A 15,923-nucleotide genomic window follows, 5' to 3' on the forward strand; every position below is an offset into this window, starting at 1 on the left:
CTAATGTATGTCCTTTGTCACAATTATTTACATTTCTCCCACCCACAAAAGAATGTTACTTCTTTCTCAGTTCCTCAAAATTTTCATACATTGGTAGGATCTAGCTCAAAGATCAGTATCTGAAGATCTGCATGTGGTCTAATACAGATGAGAATCTTCATATTCAGCTCATCTTGACCCAGAGACCTATGAAAAAGACAAGTTATCATCAACACATACTTTCAACGTAGAGTGGTGGTGCAGGGACAGGATAATCATAGCAGATACTCATTCAAAAAGGAGAACAAGAAGTTCACAGCAGTCCTTGGCCATAGCTATTCCGATGTAGTCAGGTACATTTTGCTGGTTACCCCACTACTCCAGGGAAATGGGATGTTTCTTGATTAAGGTCCAATTCTGCTCCCCAGGAATGGGTTCCCTAGTCCATCGTTCTCTTTAGTTTTGGGGTCTTTCAGCTTCCCGCTGAGAGGGCTTTCCTTTTTCCTAAGAAATGGTCTATGTCTGCAGCTCAATGGCTTTCTTAGCATGTTTCTGCCCATAGAAATTTGGGGCCTATTTCATTTTGTATTTTTAACAGTGTCTTTTAGACTAAGCTGAAGGTCTCTCTTAAATACTTTGCGAGTTTACTTAAAATCTGGCTGTCATTTATTCATGCCCTAGAAGTTATGCCTGTTATTTATTTTTGAGACAGCCCTCTCTCTTCTTTGGGCTGCAGGTGAACTTGCCATCAGAAAACTCTTAAGAGCCTTAGAAAGCTTTTTTTTTTTTTTTTTTTTTTTTGGTAGCTGAAAGTGTCTACTAGGCTCTGCCTAAAATCTTTCAGAGACTTTTGCTAAAAATCTTACACCCCCACACTCTGATTTTTGTCCTAATTTCATTGAATAACAACTTCGTTTTCCAACTAAGTACTGGGGTCTTCTATATTGTCTTTAAATTCTCCTTGTGACCAAGTAGCTCATTCTTCAGCTGGTAATCCTCTTCCTAAACCTCATCGTACATAGCTAGGGGAATCCGCTTGTGCCTTCAGCAGTCTGTCTAGAGATGTTGGGAATCTCCTCAGCCAGATGTGCAGGTTCATTAAGTAAAATGTCTTTCTTCGAAGTCACTGTAGGAAACATCTTTGTCAATTTTTCCATGGTTACTTAATGAAGATGCTCCTTTTCTATCCTCTAATAGCAATTTCTTTACTCTTCTTCCAATCTCCACTAACAATATTATCACCTTCCTTTCAACCACTACCTACCACTCAATCCCAAAGCCAATGTCACATGTTTTAGGTTTTTGTTACAGCAGTATCCCAACCTAATTACTAATTTCCATATCAGTTCTTTTAAGCCAAGAATTTAGTGGCTTAAAATATAAATTGTATTGCCCACAAATCTGTGGGTTGGTAGAGCGGTTTTTCTGTTGGTCTTGCCTAGTCTCACTTTGGCTCAGGGTCACCTGGGCTGGAATATTCAAGGTGGCCTGGCTCATATGCCTGGCAGTTGCGGATGTCCCTGCCCTGCCCTCCCCTCTCTCCTCCCCTTTCCTCTCCCTTCCCCTCCCCTCTCCCCTCCCTTCTTTCTCCCCTTCCTTCTCTCTTCCCCTCCCCTCCCCTCCCTCCCCTTTCCTCTCTCCCTCCCCTCCCTCCCCTTTCCTCTCTCCCTCCCCTCCCTTCTCCTCTCCCCTCCCCTCCCCCCTCCCTTCTCCTCCCCCTCCCTTCCCCCTCTCTTTCCTTCCCTTCTCCCCTCTCCCCCCTTCTCTCCCCTCTCTCCTCCCCTCCCCTCTTCCCTCCCCTCCCCTGTCTCCTCCCTTCTCTTTCTCTCTCCTCTCCCCTCCTCTTCCCTCTCTCTTCCCCTCCCCTCTCCCCTCCCCTTTCCTCCCCTATTTCCTTCCCTCCCTTTCTCTCTCCTCTCCCCTCCCCTCCCCTTCCCTCTCCCCTCCCCTCCCCTTCCCTCTCCCCTTCCCTCCTCTTGCCTTTCCTTTCTTTCCCTGAGGCAGCTTGCTTTTCCTCCCTGAAGCCAGTCATCCTCCAGGAGGCTAGCCAAGCTTCCTTTCACTGCAGTTCCAGGGTAACATCTGAAGATGGCAAACAGACAAGCGGTGAGGTCCCTTTAGGCCTTGAGGCCAGGGCTCCAGAAATTGCAGAAATCAATTTCTTTACATTTTCTTTGTCAAAACAAGTTACAGGGCCTGCCCAGATTTAAGGAGGCAGAGAAGTTGGCTCCACCTCTGGTAGGAGAAGCTGCAAAGTGTTTGTGGCCATATTAATCTACCATAGTTGCTATGAAAATTGTGTATAATCTACACTAATTGACTCCACACTGCGAGGTAACACTCTAATATTTTTACAGACAATCAACTATACCTTTGAGGATAAACCCTTTATTACTATATCCTCAAAGATGATACCAGTCAGTTAGTTAATCACTCTAACTTACAAGCCAACCTTACTTTTAATGATGAAAAGTTGAATTTTATAAATTGTAGTCTTGTATTTGAGGACCATAAGGATATATTGCTATTATATCTGCTGTTATTTCTACCCAATTACCCATCCCAGAAGAATGATATTTTTCTTTTGTGGATCCTTTTACATTGATCAATCCTTCCATTGTGTGGCACCAGCTTACTGTCGTTAGCTACTTATTTTTAAGCCTTCTTTCTCCTAGAAAGAATAAACCACCCCAAGGAGGCAGAATGAATAAAAAGATACATATTTGAATCTCTCCAACAGCCCAGTACATTGCACATAGTAGAGGCTAAATAAATATTTACTAAATTGAATATGCTAGTCCAGCTCATGGAGAAAATATATGTTTGCATTAAAATAAATTTTAATAGTAATGACCATATTAGCTTTTGACTCAATAGATAGCAACTGTTTGTCAAAATAACTAAAATGGATATTACGTATAAGATCTTGAAGAAAGATATAACAGCAGATTTGGTATTTTGCCTCTTTTAAAGAAAGCCAACACAGTTTCATACCTACATGCCTACTCCTGGTCGTGGTGTTATCATAGAAGAACAGGAAAATAGCCAAAATGGTAATTTTTATACAAAGATTCCAGAAGGTTTCATTTGACACTTTCACCAAAGTTCCCGAAAGGCTAGTAGATTAATACTCCCTTTCTTTAGGCTTGCCTTTCATCTCTGAACATCCGAAATTAGTCAAAGGTCTAAATTTCACCATTTTGGTGTCCCTGAATCTAGGAGATTTATTTGCCAATGTCCTGTCATCATCGGGGTGTCTGAGAGCTCTGAAAAACAAAACAAATGAAAACAACCAACTTTTTGTGTCAAAGCTCTACTTCAGTCAACTTCTCTTGTCAAAGGTGACAGTTGCTTACTTTTAAATTCGTGAACACATACTTTATTTCTTTTCCATGTCGATCATTCACTCATATATCTGATTCCAATTCCTTTGTGTTGATATGTTGACATATCATCCACCTATTATCATCATTATGATAACACAGTCATTGTTAACAATTTATTCATCACTATTAGTATAATGAATATAATTACAGTAATAAATTATTTCTTATATGCCTTATTATATATGAACTGAACCCAACTTTCATATGAGTAAATATTCATGAGTGCTTCTTTGGGGCTTATATACTAAAAATCAAAGAATAATCTTAAATGTTATCCAAGAGAGCTGTGTTCTAGCCACTATCTGTTTTCAGTGATTTTTCTCTTTTACATTTATTTAAAAACAATTGATCCATCAGGATTAATTTTAGTATATGGACTAAAGTACAAATACCACATTACTTTTTTGGGTGGCTACACAATTGTCTCAATACCATTTATTGTATAATTTACCTTTTCCCTACTAATAGCACCATATTTATCATAATTAAATTCTTAAAGGGTTTATGTCTATTTCTGGACTCTCCATTTGGTTCTATTTATCAAATTACCCATTCATGTGCTAGCTTCCCCTAGGTTTTACTATTTTAATTGCTGTAGCTTTTAATGTACTAGTATCTGTTAGAGGTATTCCCCTCTCATGACTCCTTTCATTAACTTCTTTTTCAGAATGTTCATGACTCTTTTTTAAAAATTTAGATATAAATTACATTCCATAAAACTCACCCTTTAAAAATATACAATTCCAGGGTTTTTAGTATATTCACAAGGTTGGGCAACTATCACCACTATTGAATTCCAGAACATTTCACCACCTCATAAAGAAACCAGTCACTCTGCATTCCACCCTCACTCTAGCCTTTGGCAGCCATGAATGTACCTTCTGTCTCTATGAATTTGCCTATTCTTAAACATCTCATATAAATGAAATCATTCCATGTGTCATCTCTTGTGACTGGCTTCTTTCACAATGCTTTCAGAGTTCATCTATGTTGTTACGTGAGTCAAAATGCATTCTATTTTATGGCCTAATAATATTCCATTGTAAGGATATACCACAGTTTGTTTATCTGTTTGTCAATTAATGAATATCTGGATTGTTTCCACTTTTTTGCTATTATGGATCTAGCCTCTTATTTTAAATTTATATGTTAACCACCTAGATGGATTAGGCTACTCTTTAATAACCATCCTAATGATGTGGTTTGATTGTTTCAGAGTAGGAGTGATCTTAAGCTATTGTGTAAAAGGGTTAATGAGTGTCAGAAAGAGTAGCCATTATTAATGACATAACACCAATACTTTTATTCACATTATCTAGGGTTTAAATGCCCATTTATAAATCCACCAAGCAAACATATGAGGCCACTAAACTAGATAGGAAGGTGATTTGTAGATTTTAGCATGCATAAAAATCACCTAGGGCACTTGTTAAAGAGCAAAGTTACTTGCCTTACTCTAGAGATTATGCTTCAGATGGTTTTTGAACCATAATTTGAATCCTGATCTCGAGGTACATTTCACCTAACTGCCGGCTTTCAGTTCATCAGAATTAGTTAAAATCAGGCTCTTCAAAAGGGACCCTACAGCAGTGCTCTGGAATAGGTTGTCACTTCGCAACAACTTCCCTAAAAAGTTTCTAGTAATGTCTCTAGTATTCCACTTAACTTAGAGCTAGGCTTCTCAGACAAGTGTGAAAACACTGAAGAAGGATCAAGCCCTTGTTTTTCTTAAGTAAACACTGACACTACCCTAGGTTTCTAGAGAAATCATCGGTCCTCCAATTGAAGGGGTTAGCCACTTGTCTGGTCCCAAATGCGTGCCTCCCTTTTTCATAAAGAGTGATGCTTTTGCCATAATCACACAGAGATCTGGTATAACCTACTCTCTCACCATCTATGAACAGCATTCATCCAAGTGTTAACTGTGGATGTTAATTGACAGTATGCCAATACTGTAACCGTGATGCACCGTATTTTTGTTCTTTTAGGCCAGAGAAGGCCGGACCACCATTGTGATAGCACACCGACTGTCTACGGTCCGAAATGCAGATGTCATTGTTGGGTTTGAGGATGGAGTCATTGTGGAGCAAGGAAGTCACAGCGAACTGATGAAGAAGGAAGGGGTGTATTTCAAACTTGTCAACATGCAGGTACTTGCTTTCCAGGAATTTGCTCCTCAATATAGTATTCTTTAAATTATTAAAATGTGATCCAGTGAATGCTATACTGAGCAATAAGAAACTTCAAGAAGATGCCTAAAAGTCTATATCTGAGACTTTAATTCAGAATCTGTAAAGTGGTGGCAGGTGAGAAAATAGGGGAAAGTGCCCAAAATATCATGGATGTATTCCTTAGGACAGCGATTCCTAATTGCCTGGGGAATATGGTCAAACTTAAAGGTCCTTTCTACCATAAGATTAGGGATGATTAGAGTTTTGGGAGTCAGAGGACAGGAAGTGTTTCACACTTGTCCATGGAGTCCTGGCTCTGAATTATATGGAGTGCTAGAGACTTTACCAGAAACATTTTAGGGAAGTTGTTGACAAGTGGCAGCCATTTCCAGAGCACTGCTGTAGGGTTCCTTTTGATGAGCCAGGATCTCTAGTGGTTGGGGGAGGTCTCATGTGATCTAAAAATGTTTTCCAAATAACCCTAATAAGACCATCATCAAGATTCATGGCTCTAGGAAGTGAATAGTTTGTCTTTTAAAAGAAAAGAGCAGGCTGGGCATGGTGGCTCATGCCTTGTAATCCTAGCACTTTGGGAGGCCAAGGTGGGTAGATCACCTGAGGTCAGGAGTTTGAGACAAGCCTGGCCAACATGGTGAAACCCCATCTCTACTAAAAATACAAAAATTAGCTGGGCGGAGTGGCATGTGCCTGTAGTCCAGCTACCTGAGAGGCTGAGTCAGGAGAATCGCTTGAACTCGAGAGATGGAGGTTGTAGTGAGACCACACCACTGCACTTCAGCCCGGGGGACAGAGCGAGACTCCACCTCAGATTAAAAAAAAGAAAAGACCACTCATTCACTCTGGTTCCTAAAACAGGTTGTATTGATAACTATTGGTTTTTCTTATTATTAAGATATTTTATTATACTCAGTCACTTGAGCAGTATTGCAGATTAAATAACCTAATATTTTATTCTATAAACAGATTCTACTTGTGAAAGTATATCAAACTAAATACAGTTTGATACAACTGTAATTAGTACGTACACACATGTTTTTGTTCTTTTCTCTTAACATTTCAGATATACGTCATCCAGATACCATTATTTTAATGGGTGCTCAGTGGTCCATTTTAGTAATGTGTGAAATTGTCATTTTTCTAAAGTTAGATATTTGGTCTGTTTCCAGTATTTCTCTATTCTAAATATTGCCACTGTGAGCACAAGTAGGTCAAAAAAGATTGTCAAAATTTTGCCATTTTTCTGACAAGTAACCTAACTCTTCTGAGTCTTCATTTCTACATTTAGAATACCAAACCTACCATGAGAGTTTGCTATAAGTTAAAAAAAAATCTGAATATTTGTATGCTAAAAAAATCCAACTGAAATGTTTAAAATGGTGAATGTATGATATGTTAATTATATTTCAAAAATGCTGTTTTTTTTTTAAAAAAAAAAGCCCCAGCACAAATTAGATGATGATAAATGGTAGTTACTAAAATTAGCAAATTCCCCAAAATGAAAATATCAAATGAAATGATGAAAAGTTTTATAACTCAGGCTTGCATTTGCCAGAGAGTGTTCTCTAGCAGGAAGGAATCAATCATAGTGTCTTTGCCAAATGCTACCATATGGCCTAGCCACCATAAAGGGTCTTTATCATTTCACTAGTTAGGAGTACATATAATGTTACTTTAAATCCGTTTAGTTTTAACTTCATGAATGGTTACCAAGACTCTGTGATCTTGCTCATAATGACATGTTGAATCCTCAAATGAGATAATCACTTGGCTGTCCTATTGCCATAACCCTTGTAAGAATGACCTCTGCTTCCATTAGGACTTGGATTAGGAGACTGCCAAAGAGATACAGACAGCTCTGACCTTTCTATATCATTTTCCCAAGTTTATTTTCTTAGGAAAAGTTGTACATTTGAAGACTGAACAGTGAGTGATCTGGTATGACACAAACTTGTCACTAGTTAGGCAATAGCTTTCAGCAAGTCATTTAACCAAACTGGGTTTTTGTATTTTCACTTGCTAAATGAGCAGGGGATGAGGTAAGATGTCCTCTGATGTTTCTACCAGCTCTGGCATTCTGTGTTTCTTAGCCCCTTTGAGTGGCTCCACCTGGGTTCCCCCATATTTCCCACTTCTAATTTGAATTTTGCCCTCCCACTTACTTGGTGAGGTTAGAGAGATGAGGGAAAGGCCCATTGTGAGCCTGAGGGTTCAGTAGATGCTCAAGCTAATGCAGTACTCTTTTTCTCAAGCCTCGAAGACCAACCTGGTTTTCATTCAGCCTTGTTTTGGTTTTGTTTCTAAGAAAAAGTATCACTACTTTTCCGTTAGGTAGACTGTTGGCTCTTAATTGTTTTTTTAAGTGTATCTTAATTTTTTTCTGATTATAAAGGTAATATATTTTTACTTTTAAAAATTCAAGCATTTAAAAAAATCCAAATATGTATATTCTAGAAACTTGAAAGTCATAATAAACCAAATCCCTACAAATAGCCACTGATAACGATTTCATATTTATTTTTCATCTTTGCCAGCCTAAAGAATTAAACAGGATCTCCAAATTTATCTATGAGATTGAGCTTGTTTTCACCTTTTTTTAATTGTCCATTTATATTTTTTTCCCTCTGTGAAAGTATTTGTTTTGTATTGGGACACTTTTCTATTGTGTTATTCATAATACTCTCATTGATTTATAAGAATTCTTTACATGAAAAGGAAATACACTTTTCTCTTGCATGTATTGGAGAGACTTTTTCCCCTGCTTTGTTCCTTTCAAATTCAGTTTGTTGTGTTTGGCTGCCATAAAGAAGCTTTAAAATTGCATGTAATTAGGTTGTCAATTTTTTCTTCCATGTCTTCAGGATTTGAGATTGTTCCTTGAAAGGATATTCACCCCTATTTCCTTTCAGCATTTATTGTTCTATTTCTTACAATTAAGTCTTTGAGACAACTGGGTGGAAGAAGTGAGGGGTATTAGTTTTAAATAGATACTTTTTAAAACCTGGTGGAAAAGTGGCTCTCTTGGCTTGAAGCTCAATGACCCTTCAGCTGAAGCACCCAATATCAACAAACTGAGTGCTCTAGGTGAGGCACAGAAAAAATACTATGAAAGAGACAGGTAATGTTCATTTGGTCATAGAAGGAAGCTAAAATCTGAATGGGCTTATTGGAAGAACTTTCTGTTGAGATGGACCATTTGATAGCATGGATGAGATTACAAAATGAGGAAAAGTTCCAGGGAGGCATTCATGAGAGGTGGTCTGATTTGACTTGCCATGAGTTAGATCTTTGGGGGTCCAGGTTTTGTCAGGTTGTGGGAAGCTGGGGATGATTTTGAGCTGCCCTTTAGGAAAATAAATCTTGTAGCAGTGTGGGAACAAATGGCAGTGAGAATGCAAGGGATCAGTTACAAAGTCTGTAGCCCAGGATGGATTTTGTTGAGATGGTATAAAATTGGTTCAAATAAGGAAGCCCACCAAGCAGAACATATCATTGCAATGTGGTTCAAGGCAATATATGAGCACATGGGCAGTGTTCTGTCAGATGTTGAATGAGCAACTAGAAGACTAAGAGATCATAATTGGCTATCGTAGGTACAATAAGGCATTAGCCCTAGGATTGGGTTCAGGGCAGGACTTGAAGGGAGGAGCAAGAATAAGATATTACTGCAAGGACTAAGACCCTGAACACACCATTAAGATGTGTACTTGGACATGGAGGAAGCAAATAGGGAACCAGACCAAAGTCCAACTCCAGCAAGGCTTGATGTTCCCTCATCCTTACTAGGCAGTGAGCTAGAAGTGCTTAAAACACCTCTCACCATCCCCATTCCCATTATAAAGAGAATGGATCTCAAAGCCAACAATGAGGCTGAACCTGCATGTTGGGTCACGTGGGTCAAGGTGTGCATCAGAGCGGGACTGTGACAAAGAATAATGACCAAACCCAGTCAGTTGAGGAAGACAGTTTTACCTCCCATGGGTAGTGACCAGGACCTTTGATTCTGCTTTCCTTGTTTGTAGCTTTAAAAACAAGCCTTTGGTAGTGTTTTCATGTACTCTTCTTCCCTTTTGTGGTGGCCATGACTTGTTCCCTGGTTTATGGCATATTGAGGAAATTCCTGTAAACTTTGAAATTCCTGTATCCTTTCTGGATTATGAAAAATGTGTCTTTCAGTTTTTAGGAAATATTCTTATACTCCATTTTTCTTACTGTTCAGATTGTATTTAACCTTTCTATGCTTCTTTATAGTTTTCTAGTTATCCTTGATTGAGAAGCAGTTAGGAAACCTAAAAAGCTTGACACATGTAATACTCAAAATTGCTTTATGATTCAAAACTTGGAGGTTACATCCATTTGGACACACACACACACACACACACACACACACTTTAATGTCTTCTTATTCTTTCAGACATTAGGAAGCCAGATTCAGTCAGAAGAATTTGAACTAAATGATGAAAAGGCTGCCCCTGGAATGACACCAAATGGCTGGAAATCTCGCCTATTTAGACATTCTACTCAGAAAAACCTTAAAAATTCACGAATATGTCAGAATAGCTTTGATGTGGAAATTGATGGGCTTGTAAGTTGTTTTTCACTTAAATTAACTCTTACTTTGTAATTTTGCTACAATTGTTGAAATTCTTAGCCTTGAAAATATTTTTCAGGCACAGATGACTGCTACTATGAGCGATACTCTTTGTAAAGAAAAAAAATTTCAAATTTTAAATGTATTTGACAATGAATTGAAATCAGTTCCAATTAAAAATGGAGTTTCAAGGGGAAAAAAAGATCCAGAAAAGTAGTCTTTGTGCTAAGATGCTTAATATTAAAATTAAATCTGACATTGATCTTTGAGAACCAGAGGTAATAAGACTAGTCCAAAATGAGAGGCTCTGATATTTGCATACTCTACTAGGTAGGATTACATTTTAATATCTATATTAAGAAACCCAGAATATCATCTGTTTAAGCAGATTAAGACTTTTATTTCTGTTTCACATACAAAAATCTTAGAGGTGAAAAACCCAGGGCTGGAATGGTAGCTCCACAGTCCCCATAGATGCAAGCTCCCTTCATCTTTATCTTCACCACGCTGTCATCAGGTTCCCATCCTCAGGGTCCTTTTATGATCTAAGGTGGCTCCTGAAGCCCTGCCTATCACATCTGTGTCCAAGCAGCAGGAAGAAACAGAGGTTTTCCAGAAGTCCCACACAATACTATTACTTAAAAGGCATTGATCATAATTTAATCACATGGCCATACCTAACTACAAGTGATATGAAAAATTGAATTTTTTTTTTTTTTTTTTTGCTGTATGCATCAACACTCTAAATTGGAATTCTCTTACTTAAGAAAAAGAGGAGAATGGTGAGAAATAACAAAATTGGATTTAGGAGATTATTAATTTTAGGTAACAAATAATTTATTAACTTATTTTTAATTTGATTTTTTGAGACAGGGTCTTGCTCTGTTTCCCAGACTGAAGTGCAGTGGTGCAATCTCGACTCACTGTAACTTCCACTTCCTGGGCTCTAGTGATTGCCCCACTTCAGGGACTACAGGTGTATGCCACCACACCGGCTAATTTTTGTGGTTTTTGTAGAGATGAGGTTTCACCTTGTTTCCCAGGCTGGAACAAATAATTTTATTATAGAGAGGGAATCCATGCCAAAAAAAGATTTCCTTATTTCAAGATATGGCTTTGATATACTTTGGTGTTATTTGTTGATGATGGCTGAGTTTATTTTTACTCCTGTGTTGGCTTAAAAAAACCAATCCTACCAAGAATTCATTACATCTGTTTTTATCTGCACATGCTATTACTTACTGCAGAAATTAGAAGGACTCTCTTAGAGGTCTTAATATTGGTATATTTCTAGAAAGGAGAATAACAATTGTACCAATTCGGAGCTTCGTTATTATAAGTAAGATAAGCACTTTGCCCTCTTTTGCCTATGGAAATATCCACCTTTCATTTTCTCATTTGAGAGTTATTTTGCTATCTCTTTAAACTCCAGTATTTTACAGGAGCACATCTCTTGAAGAAACCCAGAGAGAAGTGGGGAGGCAGGAAATGCTGCAATTAACAAGATTGTCTCAAGTACCATCATGGGGAGTAAACAACGTGCCAAAGGAGAGGGAGAAATAAATCTGATTAGAGGGACCTGGGTAGACCTGTTTGCATGTGCTGAAGAGCAGCAACCCAAGAAAAAGATGTGTTGATTATACTGGAGATAGGGAATTAAAGATAATGTTAACTAGGGAGGAAAAAAGAACGTGAAATACAGAAAAAATGGGTAATTTGAAAGAAGAAGGCTAAGTAGAACCTACTTTTACATTCTCTTGTTTTATAGAGATATGAATATAGCCTTTCTCAGCGACCTCAGGCCTTTGGGATTCCTTAGTCACATCTGTCTCAAGTTTAATGTTAAACTGCTTCTACCATCAGAATATTCTTCTTTCTGAGATCTAAATCCTGCAGGCCTGGCCAACATTTAGTTCAACATTTGCCGAGAATCTTGTATGTGCCAGGAATTGGATTAGTTTCTAGGAATATAAAGACATAGTCTTTACCTTAAAAAAATAAAAACAGATACTAGAAATGGAGATATGTAAACTAAACAAACAAATCACAAAACAAGCCAAGCTATGAAATAAGAGAAGTCTGCTCAGGGAAAAGTGATAAGAGAAAAGCAGTGTTATTAGTTTGGTTTCGTGATTTGGGAATATGGCACAGAAAAGTCAGGATTCTGGGATGAGGAGGCCAAGCCCATGTTCTCTAGTTAATAATGGTTTCCTACATTTGCAAAGATGTTTATCCATCTACTCAGGTGTATTGTCTCATTTGACCCTGACATCATCCCTGTTAGAGAGGCAGGACAGCATCGTAATATGTGAAAAAAACTGCAGCTCAGCTCATGTGACCCAGCCATGACTGTCACACCAACACAGTGTTGTGTAACTCTAGAGCTGGATACCAAGGCATCTGTGCCCAGATCCTGATACCTCACAGTCTGCTGAGGCTAGCATAGGAATGGGCTAAGCACACCATGAAGATCGCTTCTTGGCCGAACAACTCATACTCAGCTTATGATGTGTAATCAGTGAACATTGCTAACATTTTATAACATACTGTCCTGCTCTGTAGTAGTTTGCTGGTCATTCTCTGTACCTAGTTTGCAAGTCGCTTGAGGGCAATGGCCATGCCTTTTCTATGTCTACAGACTCTGGTAACTGTTGTGTCATCACCAGTTTGTCCTGATGTTTATATGTTCTAGGAAGCAAATGTGCCACCAGTGTCTTTTCTGAAGGTCCTGAAACTGAATAAAACAGAATGGCCTTACTTTGTCGTGGGAACAGTATGTGCCATTGCCAATGGAGGACTTCAGCCAGCATTTTCAGTCATATTCTCAGAGATGATAGCGGTAAGTTTGCAAACATCACATAACAGCCTGAATTAAATCAGTTTATCAGCTGCTGCTTCTCCCAACCTCACCGACTGGCTCCATTCTGGAATTAAGCATCCTTAAATTAAACTAAGCCAAAGTCCTTAAATCCCTTTTGAGAAAAGCTGTGAGGGAAAAGATAAGTAGCCTTTGAATCACTCCAAGTTTTGATATTAATGAAATTATAAAACGTAAAATCAATGAAGAAGGCATTCTAATGAGCTCTATTCATTAGGGTAGAACTATTGTCACACATGATCCCCAGTCTGTTTGTGCAGAGAAGCTGGTACACATCGCACAGGGAGATGGAGAGAAAGTGGAGCAGGGAGGGGTTAAAGTCACAGAGTTTAATAAGAGTCCAGGCACTGGGTAGAGATTAGTCTCATCACTCAATAGCTTTCAGTACCTCAGTTTCTTCATCTATACAATAAATCTACCTCATAACATGGCTGAAGATTAAAAGAGATTGTACAGGTCACTATCTGGAAAGAGTATGTGCCTTGTAGTAAGTATTCAAAAAGTGATAGCCACCCCATTTTAGCAAAACTTTCAAGGCTTGGGGAGTCCAAGACTAAGAAAGAAAACTTATACTAGCCAATAATTCAGTTAATTGGGGGATATTTAAAGGAAGTTATCACAAATATAAAGCCTCCATCAAGTCCATGAAATCCGGAATCCATATTGTACAATCCTAGTCAACCTCTAACATTATTGGAGACCTTGTTGAGGATAAATAATTCTCCATCATGTTATGAGTTTATTACTTTTGTGATGTTGGACATTGGTCCACAATTAAGACCAGAGGCCAAAAAATAAATAAATTAGAAAGGATCCTCCAAATCTTTTAAAGTTTCAAAACAAAGCAAGCTCTGGCTCTTTTGCAATTCAAAGCAACATGGACTGTGTATTTTGGGGCATCTCTCTGCCAAGTAATGCTCCAGGCACTGGAGATACAGTGGTACACAAATAAACCAAGTCATTCCCTTAAACAGCATGCTTTCTACCAGGGAAGACATGCAGCAGACAAACAAAAAAATAACCCCGCCGACATATAACGTGTTGAGGGATAACACGTATTTTAAAAGATGGGTAGGGTGATAGAGGGCCATTAGCTGGGGGTGCTGTTTCAGACAGGATGCTCAGGAGAGGCCTCTGTGGGCTGAAGCCTGATGGAATGAGAGGTGGAGGGCTGGGACAGGGAGGAATCAGAGGGAGCAAGAAATAGATAGGAAGAAGAACAAACGCTAAAATATGCAGCCACTCACAGTCCTTATGCAGAATTTCAGCCTATGTTAATAACCATGCAGCCCTAGAATTCATAAAGTCAGAAAGTAGAATAGAGATTACCAGGAGCTGGGAGGAGGGAGGGAATGGGGAGTCATAATGATACCAAGTTTGGGAAGTGTGGGAAGATGAAAAGTTCTGTAGATGGAGAGTGCTGAGGGTTTCACAGCAATGTGACTGTATTAATGCCACTGAATTATGCACTTAAAAATGGTTAAAATGGCAAATTTTGTGTTAGGTATATTTTACCACAATTACCCACACCCCACATGTTTGAAGCCTAGTTTTAAACTCGTGACACTCAAGACACTCTTTATGGGGGGAATGAACAAGGATCAATCATGTAGTCTAAGTGGGCATTTTAAATATTCTTTTGTAGATTTTTGGACCAGGGGACGATGCGGTGAAGCAGCAGAAGTGCAACATGATCTCATTGCTTTTCTTATGTCTGGGAATTATTTCTTTTTTTACTTTCTTCCTTCAGGTAGGTACTCACGATTTGCCTTTCTCATCAGGCTTATAATTTAATTAGAGAAATTAGTTTAAACCTAATGGAGCTTCCAAATTCTTGCACTGAAATGAATTCCAAACACGACTGGCATAAAGCTCTGCTGGAGGATAGACTCCTTATCAGGGGGAACTGTGACTTCCCTGCGTCCATAATTATATTATGTTACAATTTTGCCCTCAACAAACATTCATTACCGAGGAACAGGAGACCTCAGTTTACAGCAGAACAAAGGAGTAACTTAAATTCAGCAGGTTACAAACTGGGAAAATACAGTCCAATAGCATTCTCTTTCCTGTTGTTACTCTTTATAGAATATCAAGTAACTTCTCTGATCTTTTCCTACTTATTGATGAACTATTTGAAAGAACATAATGTTTTGCATTCTAATATTGTAGACCTGCCCAAAATGAACTAGTCAAAATCTCTAATTGTACTTTTCTACCTAGACTTCTCTTGAATTTCTTTTGTCTCTTTAACCCAGTGGGCATCACATAGGCCTTTCAAATGTAATTCAATCCATTAAGTCAGCAAAATAGTGTTTCCTGGTCTTGCCAGCATGTTTCTCTTTTATTGTTGTTGAACCATGGCAAAAATAAAGCAAGCTTTTAATTTAGAAATCATTGCCCTGCTAGTAGCAACCCAAAGATCTGATCCAGCCCCAATCCCTGGCATGAGGGAGTGCAGCTAGGAAAAATGTGTTTCAGGGGCTGCAGCAACAGTGGGCTAACTTATAGAACTATAGTGCCTGTAGCAATCTCCCAGCAAACGGAGCGGGAGGGCAGTCTGGTGCTGTACAAGGAACACCTGGGGCCCATTCACCCCGTGCACTGATCACCCATCCCTCTGACTTCGTAAAGAGTTCTGATGTGCACTCCCCCAAGTGCCCTTGGCATGGCTACCCCAACACTCACCCTGTGGCTGGAGACTCAGACATCCCAGGTGTCCTTGAAGGAAACCCAGCTCTGGGCATCTGGGCTCCTCTCCAGTTTGGATGTGGATTAGAAATAAGGAAATTGTTCCAAAGAGGCAGAGGAAGGAAGAGTACCCTGTTCCTGAATCTGAGTGCAGGTGGAGCTGTGACCAGGAACCAGCATACTCATTTGGATCTTGCTTCTAAGGACAT

General features: G+C 38.9%; 1 protein-coding gene across 8 annotated transcripts in view; it reads left to right on the plus strand.

Annotated features, from left to right (window-relative positions):
* Positions 1-15,923, plus strand: part of ABCB4 (ATP binding cassette subfamily B member 4) — a 67,809-nt gene that overhangs the window by 31,911 nt on the left and 19,975 nt on the right. For 6 of the 8 annotated variants that reach the window (XM_003733599.5, XM_054237820.2, XM_078342956.1 and 3 more), the window contains 4 exons: positions 5,354-5,515; positions 9,969-10,139; positions 12,838-12,984; positions 14,669-14,773. In XM_003733599.5, coding sequence (XP_003733647.3) covers positions 5,354-5,515; positions 9,969-10,139; positions 12,838-12,984; positions 14,669-14,773 — 585 coding nt within the window. The remainder of the gene's footprint in view (positions 1-5,353; positions 5,516-9,968; positions 10,140-12,837; positions 12,985-14,668; positions 14,774-15,923) is intronic. The other 2 variants (XM_078342957.1, XM_078342958.1) reach the window with 1 other exon arrangement.

The sequence above is a fragment of the Callithrix jacchus genome, chromosome 11 (assembly GCF_049354715.1).
Source record: "Callithrix jacchus isolate 240 chromosome 11, calJac240_pri, whole genome shotgun sequence".
Lineage (NCBI taxonomy): Eukaryota > Metazoa > Chordata > Mammalia > Primates > Cebidae > Callithrix > Callithrix jacchus.